The sequence below is a fragment of the Copadichromis virginalis genome, linkage group LG2, assembly GCF_057382275.1.
Source record: "Copadichromis virginalis isolate Kocher_CV1m ecotype Utaka linkage group LG2, C_Virginalis_male_GT1.1, whole genome shotgun sequence".
NCBI lineage: Eukaryota > Metazoa > Chordata > Actinopteri > Cichliformes > Cichlidae > Copadichromis > Copadichromis virginalis.
The window spans coordinates 5,916,308-5,928,023 of NC_140619.1; the positions used below are offsets into that span (position 1 = coordinate 5,916,308).

Consider the following 11,716-nt stretch of genomic DNA (forward strand, 5'->3'; position numbering starts at 1 on the left):
GACTCGGTTTGGCCATGCTGGTGGCCTTGATTGAGTTCTGTTACAAGTCCAGAGCCGAGGCGAAACGAATGAAGGTGGCAAAGAATGCACAGAATATTAACCCAACTTCCTCGCAGAATTCACAGAATTTTGCAACTTATAAGGAAGGTTACAACGTATATGGGATCGAAAGTGTAAAAATTTAGGGGGTAGGGAACGAGGTTTTCATAAATTCCCCCCAAATGCACGCTTTTTTGGCTCCATCCGTTCCATCCTTCAGTGTTAGTGAATGAAGAGGTTGGCCAAAGGATCGTATGTACTGGTGATTTATGATTTAATGAGAGAGAGCGATATCCCCCTTTTTTAATGCTTAAAATTGTGTTTGTCCATTTAAGTTTCCTTACTGTTTTGAAACCATTTTCATGTATGACTGTTGATGGCCATGCTTGTTGATACCTCTGTCCTAGTAACACATTTCAGCAATAATGCTTGCAATGACCATGCAGAAGCCTTTACATGATCATTTGCATCTTGTTTGCATTGTGTTATTCATGGAGATCATTTTCAGTTCTCATCTACATTCTCGTGTTTTGAACATTTATACACATTTAAGCTTATAGATGTATTATTACTTTAAAGTGTCTAACATGTTGCTTTCTTTTTTGTGTATGGATCCTTGTGTGCATGAATGTGATAATGGTTGTGTTGGCCTGCGTCTGCGTGTACACGTGACTTTGTGTGTTTGTGTAGATGACCTTTGGGGATGCCATGAGGAATAAAGCAAGACTTTCCGTCACAGGGAGTACTGGGGAGAATGGTCGGGTGATGACTCCAGAGTTTCCGAAAGCTGTCCACGCCGTCCCTTATGTGAGACCTGACATGGGACTGAACGTCAGCCTGACAGATCTGTCCTGATCAATGCGAAACTTCTGAGTGCCTTACAATGGTTTCAATAGAGCGTTTTATTTTTTTCTTTGTTTTTCTTTTTTTCTTTTTTGTCCTCGCCTCCTTACTTTTGTTTCGGCTCTTTTATTTTTGTCTGTGTGGTGAAAAAAGGAAAGATAAGAGATGGAGACTTCATTTTGCCAATCACAAAGACTTGTATTGTTGCTCTCTGTCTCTATTTCTCACCTAATAAAACGCCTACCTTTGTGGCTGGAATTCCATCTCAGAATCTTAAAGGGTGGCTTTTTTTTTTCTAAACTGATGACACCATGCTTTCCTGTCTATCTGTTTGGACTGGACTGAGATGGAAAAGAGGGCTTGATTGATGGCAATGACTGCTTCTAGGAGTCAGAGATTTAGTCATCTCAACTGTGTTTATGTGTGTCTGAAAAGTGAGGGGGTGTGTTCATCAGGGGAAGATGTCGTCAAAAACACACCGTTTCTGTAGCCACCGCCGCAAAACAGGATTTTCAAGCACACTTGATTTCATCTGCATTAAGATGTGAAATCGTCCTTTTTTTCTAAGAAAATCTATTAAAAACGTTTATTGAAAAAAATATTTTTATGTATTTTCACAAAATAGCTTTTAAATAAACTTGCTTACATACTGGTTGGATAAAAACATCTTCATGTGTGAGTATACAGAAAGAAAAAATACTAAACAGCTTCTAGTTCGATATTTTTAAAGCCAAATACATTGCATTATGGGGGTGAGATGTTAAAATCATGTAATTAATTCCTATTCTGAACTTTCCTGTATATTTTATTCTTTAACATTTGGTGTTGATATGAAATATATGTCAATGCTTGGCATTTGGAATCAATCCTTCTATGTTTTTCTTGTTAGACTTGGTGCAGCAATTCTGCTTTATTACTTTTGTCTCTTTGTTTGCTTCAGTGCTTTTGCTGTTTGTATTTTTTCTGATGAGGACCGGGGTTGTTGTTCTTTCAAGAGGAGATTAATATGTTTACACGCGATGAATAAACAAAACAAAAAAAATAGTATGGTATGGTATTATTCCATCACATTTTAAAGTGACATCAAAAAGAAGCATCTACATTCACATGGTTTACGTGATGGTTAAAATGCCAAATAAGTAAGAGTGCCAAATTCTAGTGCCAGTAGATAAATATAGTCTTAATATACTCAATCACTGTCATCTCAGTGAATGTAAATGATTCTGATACATTCTGTAACTTTTGTAACTAGATGTACAGTTGGTGGCAATGACTAATACAATAGCCTTTCTGCTTTGTTTTCAAGTCTCCATGTATTTTGCATTAATCGGACAATGGAGTAGCACAAGTTGCATGTTGTTGCCGCAAATACTTCATACGTTTATTTCATTACTGCCAAACATACACTTTCATTTCAATGTTGAAGTTGTGAGGTTAAATGTTTGAAATTGGAAATACAATGTAAGACATATATACAATATATACATATAAACATATATTTTATATAAAAGTTCAAATATGACAAATTGTATCCCTTATCATAAGTACTTGATTTCCTTTTGCAGTACTCAATGCTACATTTAATTGTTTTAAAGATACAATATTACTTTTTAGTTGTCCAGACTCACCATAAGTTAGATACACAGGTTATGCAGATGAGCACATCTATTTATAAGATTTTTTCCCCCCACTTTCAAATAGATCTATAACAAACCCCCTCCTGCACACAGCAGGGAGATGAACTATACTATTATTATTACCACTGTTTTTGTTATCAAGTATAGAAGCATACGGTATACCATAGTCGCTAATCAGTCTCATTGCATATTCAGGCTATTTCACAGACATTTTGTATATGGAATGTGTGCTAACTTGTTTATTTTTTGGGACTCTTTCTAAATAAAAAGTGGCTGATCTATTGTTATCTTTTACTGTGTCATTTATTTGGAATCTCTTGCTTTGTATTTATGCTATTGAAATATTCATGTAGAGTTATTTAAGTTTTCATAAACATAACTTGTTGACACTGCTTACCTATGACTGATTTGTTTGCTTATATATAACACACATATGTGACCTGGCTGGGCTGTGATTTATATCACCCAAGGCACTGCACAACCATTTGTGCTTTCATTGTTTTTTCTGTTTAGGGAGATATATATATCACGTTACTAAACTTAGTTTGCCAGAGCTGAGGGCACATCACAGAAACTGTGCTAAAAAAAAAGACAACAAAACTTACAGAGGATATGAAGGCAAATACGTGTTTGTTTTTTTTGTTTGTTTGTTCTTTACTTTTAAGTACAACAACCTTTACAGTTGAAATGTATTGGTTAAATCTAGTGTTGTTGTGTGCTACAATTCTTGAAGTATAATACATCAAACAGTTTTGAGCTTAAATTGCTTAGTGCTGAAGTGCCTTTAGGTCACCTTACTTCTTCTGAGTGTTAATGAATTTCACACGTCTCCGTTAAGATGGCTGACTTCCTTCTGCTCCCTAAGATAATCCTCCTTTTCTCACATTCATGCCATGTGTGCCTTTCTATCATGCCTTATAGTTAATTACATCATATTAAAATCATGTTTAGCTGCAAGTAGAATCCGTAGACAGACACCCAGGAGCCACAGTTATTGCAACTATATACAGTTTATAGATAATGAATGTAAGCTCGACTAATAAAGTGAATGCACTTTCATCATCAGGCAGAACGATTTTGCCTTTATTTGTGCTTTTTATCCCTTAGCCGTGAATGGCTCATGGGGTATCGTCGTCACCGCCCGCAGGCGCCGTGGACACTGAAGTGTATGAATCTTTCTTTTACACATAAAAAGGTTCCTGTAAATGTGACATGTACTGCAGACCAGAGCGCACTGAATCAATAAGAATCTCACCCTGCACACGCACATACTCAGATGTGAGAAACTTGTCAATAGAAATCAACGAGATACATTTACTGGCCATGTGAGTCAGGCTGTCTGGGCAGAACAACATGATTTATTTTTATATTCCAATCTAGTTTTACTAATTACATTTTACATTACTATGTAATTCTCCTTCAAAAGTAGCTTTTGCAAATACTCAGTAAAATGACTGTTTGAGGCTGTGAAGTGGTACTTTTCTTAACTGTACATTTGGCAATTTAAAAGGAAATAAACATACACCGTTAATTTTCAAAGGCTTCTGATTCCACTAAGTCTTCCCACTTTATGTCATGCAAGGTGTTTGGTTATCTTTTTGTTCTACTAAGCTCATGGTTCCAACAACTTTGATTGTGTTCTTGCTTCTGAAAATCTGTGAAGTATTTCCCGCTCCATCTTTTCCACCTTTTGTCAAATGGCAGAGACCTGCTTCATGTGTACATTTGTATATGCTACATCATTTTCCTTTTATGTCATTCTTGTCATTCTGGGTGTATCTTGACACACTCCCAGAATTTCAAGCAATGATCCATTTTCATGAGTGTTTGTATTAGGCTCATGGGATTGCTCATTGCTTTGGGCAAAATCACACTGCTCCATGCACCTCTCTGTCGCCACTCTACTCACATATGCTGATTTAAACACTTGGGCATAGCAAAGAGGTTGCTCACCATCTGCTACTTAGTTGGATCAGATGGCTTTGCTACTGGACGCATCTGGTCAGCCCAAACATTTTGTGAGGGTTTTGCCTGGTGGATGACTCAGTGGAATGAATTTAGCTTTCTAGTCCAAAAGCCATTTTAGTGTTTTTGTTGACATAAAGACAGGTGACAAATTCAAGAAAACCCCAGAGAGGAAACCTGGACCTCTCCAGTGAAGGGGAACCGGTGGCTCTGTCATGCCATCAGGGGCATTTTGGCAGGATCATTTTTGCTCACTTGACCCTTTAAAGACAAGGGTTACTGCAAATCAAGTTATTTTGAGTGATCCCATTTATGTTATGTTGAAACATTTCTATCCTGGTGGGCATGAGCTCTTCCAGAATAGCAATGTCCCCATTGCTACAAGTGGTCGACAATTTATATTTAAAACATTTATTTGTACAAGGGGGAGAAGCCTCCACAGTTAAAATGCTTAAATTATACTATTGCATGAAAGAAGTATGTAAAATGTTAAAAATTTAAAAAATCAAAGAAGATAAAGTGTTACGGTTGTGCTAAGTATAAACTACTACTAATACTAATTTCTTTAATAATAAAAGGATTTTTTTAAACATGTAGTTATATTCCCACAAAATGCATTTTTCCTAAAAAAAAAATGTAGGAACTTCCTGATAAACATAAGAATTTGTATTTTTTAAGTTTGATATATATTTTGATATTTTGCGTTTGCAGCAAAAAGTGTAGATAATTCCCCCTTTCTCAGCACAATCTTGCTGTTTGCTTTCAACAAAAACAGATTTGTTTAACCTTAATTAGTCATCCTTGGAGCCTCCTTTTTTAGTTTTACTTTCCTTAACAGGGTTAGGGTTATTGAAGGTTATGAATGTCCCATGGTAACACTACCAACTTTGCGAGCATAGCTCCACTCTGAGGTTTTCTGCTATTCATTGCTTTTTGTTATACCAATATTTTTGCCACTATTTTGTTTTTCCTTTATGTAGAAATGACTTACTGAAGTGACACTCTGCAGAAGCATTGTTATCATTTTACAAGGCAGTTGCACCACCTTTGTGTAATCAAGCTTGCTTATGGGCCATTAGTTCAGCCGATAACATCACACAGGAATGGTTGACCAAAATGAATCTTCATCCATGTGAGCTATCAGCATGTGATGTGCCAGCTTTGTCTCACTTCTTTCCTTTATATTGCTAGTTATCAGTGGTTGTTATGATATGTTTCTCCTTGGACTGAAGGTAATGATGACAGAAGGTACACAGGGAATGGCCTGAATCTGCCACCTCATATAGGAGACATCAATAGCACAGACAGGACAATATTTCATCTTCAGGTCTATTAGCTAAGGCCTGACTGCCTGCCCTGGCCTCATTAAAATCCAGCCATGATTCAGAAATGCTCACACAGCAACACTGGTGCAGATTTAAGGTGCATGAGCTTTCTTAACATGACATGATTTTATGTATATTTCAAAATAATATCGACTTGTTTACCCACTTGAACCATTATGGAAGATATTGTGGAAATGACAAATCTTGAAAGTTATTGAAAGCATAAGTTGGCAGTGCCCAGGCCTTTTATACGGCAATTGTAATACACAATCAACTCAGTTGACATCAGAATGATTCAGATAGGCATGGACAGGAACTTGCACTTGCAATCCTGAACAACAAAGCAATGTTTACTCCAGAGAGGTATTGCAAAATCAAATGCTAAGCAAGTGCCTTTTAATTGAATGGTTTGATTTTATTGTTTCATTTCTTTAAACTATTTTTTTTCCATTCAATTTAATCTCAGAAACCACTACAGTAGTTGTGATCTTACTGTCTGTCTCTGTCCAGGGTGTACCCTACCTCTCACCCTATGGTAGCGGGGATAGACACCAGCCCCCCACGACCCTGATTAAGCATAAACAGAAGAGAATGGATGGATAACTTCCAAGTTAAATAGGTCTGCAGTGCATTTCATTAAAAAGTAAGAGCGATTTTATTATATTAAAAGTTCACAACTGACAGCAGGACCTCAACGCAAAAAAGTCACTACACTTTTGTTATATTTGGCAAGATAAGGACTCTGTATACTGGGTTCAGTTTTAAAAGATGCACTGAAAATCAACAAGTAATTGTTGGTGCACTGAAGTGGGGCTCGAGTAAATGGTCTTTCTGCAACTGCAGTGCATGAAGAAAGTATTTACAGCAATTTACTTGTTCCACATTTTGTCATTTGTCAGCCTTATTCCAAGATGGATCAAATTCATTTTTTATTGCAAAATTTGACTTTGTTGAAGTCTTTTTGAGTATGATGTTACAAACTTGGTATAACTATTTTTGGGTAGTGGTGGGCAATCTCAGTCCACGAGGGCCGGTGTCCCTGCAGGTTTTAGATCTCACCTTGGGTCAACACACCTGAATCACATGATTAGTTTGTTACCAGGCCTCTGGAGAACTTCAGGACATGTTGAGGAGCTAATTTAGCCATTTAAATCAGCTGTGTTGGTTCGAGGACACATCTAAAACCTGCAGGGACACCGGCCCTCGTGGACTAAGATTGCCCACCCCTGTGCTACACAGTGATCGTGATTACCATCCACGGGAGTGCGCGCAGCTGCTTAAAGCTGTAGGGTCCAGATTACTTACGTAGGCAGCTACTTCCGTGATATAAGATGCGGTAAGCTGAACACAGCTTCAACCGTCTGTTTGTTGAAAAATAGTAACGGACCGCATTTTCTTGTTAGTAACTGTAACGATAGGAATAGTAATTAGTTAGATTACTCGTTACTGAAAAAAAGTGCATGGAGGAAGGCTGACGCTTTTTTATACTGATTTGGTTCCCAGAGGATAATCTTCTCACATAATAAAATGTAGCCATGTTTAGTTACTCTTAAAGTTAAACTGAGATAATGTCACCAGTTGGGGCGCACCCCTTTAAAACCAATGACATTTCCAATGCAGATGTGACATTTTCGTTTAATTTCTGCTCTCATTGTGCACAATTAACAATAGAATGGTTCATTAGTGTTGGTCCCTTATACCGTTCTTTATTTCTGATGGGGGGGAAAGCTAGCACTTTCAAATGATGTCAAATCATGATGGTGGGTGATGAAAAATCCCAACTGACTGCTAAAGCCACTCACCCCTGTTATACTGAGCAAGAGACAAGCAACATATTTCTGAGGCACCAAGGTTGTGGGTGGTGTTATACTGTATGCTGTAAAACAGTTATCCTCTGGCTGGGTTGTCATGGCAACAGTATTAGCTGGGTTTCTCATGTCCCAGTACAGCATGTCATCCCTGTAGCTGCACATTAACGCACTGAGGTGGGGGTGGGATGGAATGGGGGTTGCTCCATCATCCATACCTCCATTTTACGTTACTCCTAAGAATAAAACAAACAGCTATTGTATTTTATCAATACACGATCTTATGTGCTTCAGGTTGAAGTGACAGGGAGGGGGTGTTTCGAAATGAAACAAGGGCTTCAGTTTTGACCAAGGCTGAGTACATTTCCATGGTAACAGACCGTGGCAAGCTGTTGTTCTGTTGTCTTTGCTTTAAGCACATCGAAGGTGTACACGCAGCTTTGAGGTGGCATTTCTTCTGCAAATGTCAGAGATGCAACTTCGCATCTCAACTGCTGCACACAAAGCAGCTGTGTATATTAGCAGTGACATTCAAAATAAAGCAAAATGACGAATTGGCTTTGATCACATTTGTTGAATTTATGAGCTGCCTCTGTGGTGTGACAGTTTAAGTATAATATATATGGTCCAATAAATCAGGTATCTGTGTGCCTGAAGCCTGTCCTTAATTTTGGTTTACCAAGACTAGAAATGATTTGGCCACATTTAAATGTCACTAACAAAGGACAAAAAAAGAACAAAAAAAGGAAGAAAACACTGAGCCTCTCACTTTATTTGTGGAAATATTCTTTTCCTCACCTTTAGTTATGAGCATTGTTCATGCACTCTCACACGTCAGAGCAGGCAGAGCAATAACCTAATGGTCAATCGCATAACATTGCGTGATATATGATGACGTATAGAGGACAGCCATTCTAAGATACTGCTCAGGAACACTTAAGAAAATGGACCATACATAAAGCTTAGAAATTAAGCTTAGAAAAAGTGTCACGGTCCCTGATTTTTGTCCTTATTTCCTGGTTTGAATGACTTTGAGTTGCTATTTTGGTTCCTGTTATTCCAGTGTTATATATTTTGGATATCTGCTTTAACTTCTTCATTATTCTAGTTTTCATTCTGATATTGTGTCTTACTGTTTTATTTTATGGTTCCAGAGTTTCATGTTTTGATTAGAGATGGACCGATCCGATATTACATATCGGTATCGGTCCGATAGGCTACTGACCTAAATTACTGGATCGGATATCGGAGAGAAATAAAAAATGTAATCCGATCCATTAAATATCACGAAAGCACCTCACAAAACTTGCAACATGCTGTAACTCGCCTCATAACCTTAGCACTTCAGAGCAGTATGCATCACATGATAGAGCGGCTGTGGCCTGCAAGACCTGTGGTGGTCTGGTTGAGCATTTGGAGCTTTGCTACCAACCATCCCCGACAAAGTTATCCCCGAGAGAAGTAAAGCAAGTGTGTAAGTCCATCTCTGAATGTTTGTAAAGCATTCCCACGTTAAGCTTAGCCCACTTTGCACCAGAAAGAGGAAACCAGCGGGTAAACAACAGAAGCACGTTTAAGCTTGATAAGCTGTTGTTAGAATTTATTTAATATTACTTTCTAGACCAGGATCCTTTTCTACGTAGCTGACAGCTGGTAACTGCGCAGGGGCGGATCTAGCGAAGTTTAGCCAGGGGGGCAGGTAGGGCATTAACAGGGAAAAGGGGGCACAAAGACATACTTTTCTTTCTTATTCTCATTTAAAATGTCTAGCTTTTATTAAATAATTATCTGACACCCAAAGTTTTAATTTGATGTAAAATAAATAGAAGTCCATTACTGTATATAGTAACTATTAAGTCTAATATTGTCACGGCCCAGTGGCACGAGGGAACAGGGATGGACACAGGTGCAGAAACCAACCCGGAAGCGAGGTGACAGAGAACAAATGATTTATTTCCGCCCACAGGTAAACAAAGGTAAAAAACAAAGCGACGCCACCACACTAGTGGTGCGTAGGATTCGTCGGTGAATAATGAGGGCGACCTAGACACCTCTAGGAGACGGCTGAACAGCGGGGGCAGCGGGGAGGTAGAAACAGGACTAGGTAGGGACCGGGGGCACTGGAATAAGAGGAGATCACGATCAGAGGGATCCAGCAGACAACCACCAATCCTCCACAGTTGAATTGAATTGCCTTACTTGGTTTCAGATGGAGGGGACAGGTGGAGCGGAAAGCCCGGAAGCGGTCGAGGCGTGGGGAGGCAGGCAGGTGAGCGGTGGGCCGGCAGGCCACGTTGTGTAAGCAGCAGGCGGCCCAGGTCCAGAAGGACGGGAGCGAGGGGAACGAGATCTCCACTCCGGGTGCTATCTCTGAGGACAAGAAAAAACAGGTGAGTCATCACACGGCGTCAAGACAAGGTTTATGATGCTCCACTGAACTAACATGGGGATAGCAGATACTCAGGCGATGAATGGTTGAGAGCGCAGGTCTGATATACTGCTGGCACGATTGCTCACAGGTGGTCAGCCAGGGAGGGGCAACCGGACTCCGCCTAAAGGAGGAGGAGCCGCTGTCTGAGACCTGCAGGTGCCCAACCAGACCATGACAAATATATACCCTAGTAAGCTATAGTACTTTTTCCTTTGGGAAGGCTGTGCAGTCTGCAGTTCTGTTAAAGAAAGATGTTGAATCTATTTAGTATTTCTTGAAAAATAATTTATTTCTGTGCATTTTTATTTTTCACACTGCATCAAATTAAGGTTGATTATGTCGATTAAGCATCATGAGATGGAGCGTGAGGGGTGGTTCCCTATTTTTTATTTTTTTTTGTTGTTGTTGCTGGGAGTTGGAACCCTGTTAGTTAGGTTGCTTAATACTTACGCTAAGTACTCTTTAAAATACCAGAATAGGGAGGATGGTGTAGGTTTAAGTTTATTAGATTGATCAGTATTGCTGAACTATGAAATGTTTTTTTTTTGTTTTTTTTACATACAGGTATAACAGAATAGCTTTAGTGTTGTTGTTTTTTTAAACTTGAGTATGAACTTATACAAAATGCAGCATGATATTAAAAAAACTGTTTTATTGATTAAAAAACACTATATTGGATTCATATCGGTATCGGCAGATATCCAAATTTATGGTATCGGACATAAAAAAAGTGGTATCGTGCCATCTCTAGTTTTAATTGATGTTTTGATTTTCTTGCATGCCTTGTGTAAGTTACTTTTACTGTGTGATTACTCTCACCTGTATCTCATTCCCCTTCCGTTTTCTATTCTCTAATCAGCCCTGTGTGTTTAAATAGTCCCCTCTCCTCTCTTGTCTTTGTCAGATAATTCGTCATCACTTCCTACTGTGTGGTTATGGTCCCCTTTTGCCTCCCTGTGTACCCTCTGTGATCTCTTTGTGATTTTTTATTTAACCCTTTCGACTTTTTTTTTGGTTGTTACATCATTTTGCCTCTATTATTCTGTCATATGTTTACAAAATATCACCAACCATTAAAAACCAAAGGGTGTATTAGGAAACAGCAGGTTATGTTAAGCTTAAAGTCAATTTTCTATGTCACAAAAGAAAATGCCCCTCTTTTCACCTGGCTAACTCATTCTGGCGTGGAGCAGGTTATGTTCAGAGTTTTTATTTAGAATTGTCTGGAAGCGCCACATTTCCGCTGATTCTTTTATTTACAGCATGCAATATAGATTCACTGCCAGGGGAATGCATTTTATATGTGCACTGCAGTTTCTTAAGTTGTATTTTATCAACATCACAAATGAAACCCGGCTGTAAAACTTGTGCAAACTGTGCATCGGATTGCTACTGGAATGTGCATATATTAATTTGGTGATGCAGAAAATGGCTAAAAGTTTTTTTCTTGATTATAATCTGCTGGTAGTTCTCTTTTACACTGCTGCAGTTCCAGCTACTAGAACACAGAACACACACCAACATCTGTTCAATAAATAAAATATTTTTTTCTTTGATCTGCCCATAAACTAAAGTAATTTCTATGACTCCTTTATTAGGCTACGGGGCAGTAACACGTAATGTTTGAGGTTTCAGAGCTCAAATGTGCAGCTGGAAAGCATCATTAGA

The 11,716-nt window shown here is 38.6% G+C and overlaps 1 protein-coding gene across 4 annotated transcripts in view; it reads left to right on the top strand.

The window, feature by feature from the left end:
* gria2b (glutamate receptor, ionotropic, AMPA 2b) overlaps window positions 1–2,801 on the top strand; it is a 51,544-nt gene extending 48,743 nt beyond the window's left edge. For 2 of the 4 annotated variants that reach the window (XM_085469216.1, XM_085469221.1), the window contains exons 15-16: window positions 1–74; window positions 730–2,801. The exon at window positions 1–74 is cut by the window's left edge and continues 61 nt beyond it. In XM_085469216.1, the coding sequence (XP_085325342.1) occupies window positions 1–74; window positions 730–894 (239 nt within the window). In that variant the 3' untranslated portion in view covers window positions 895–2,801. The other 2 variants (XM_085469232.1, XM_085469227.1) reach the window with 2 other exon arrangements.
* The last annotated feature ends 8,915 nt before the right edge of the window (window positions 2,802–11,716 follow it).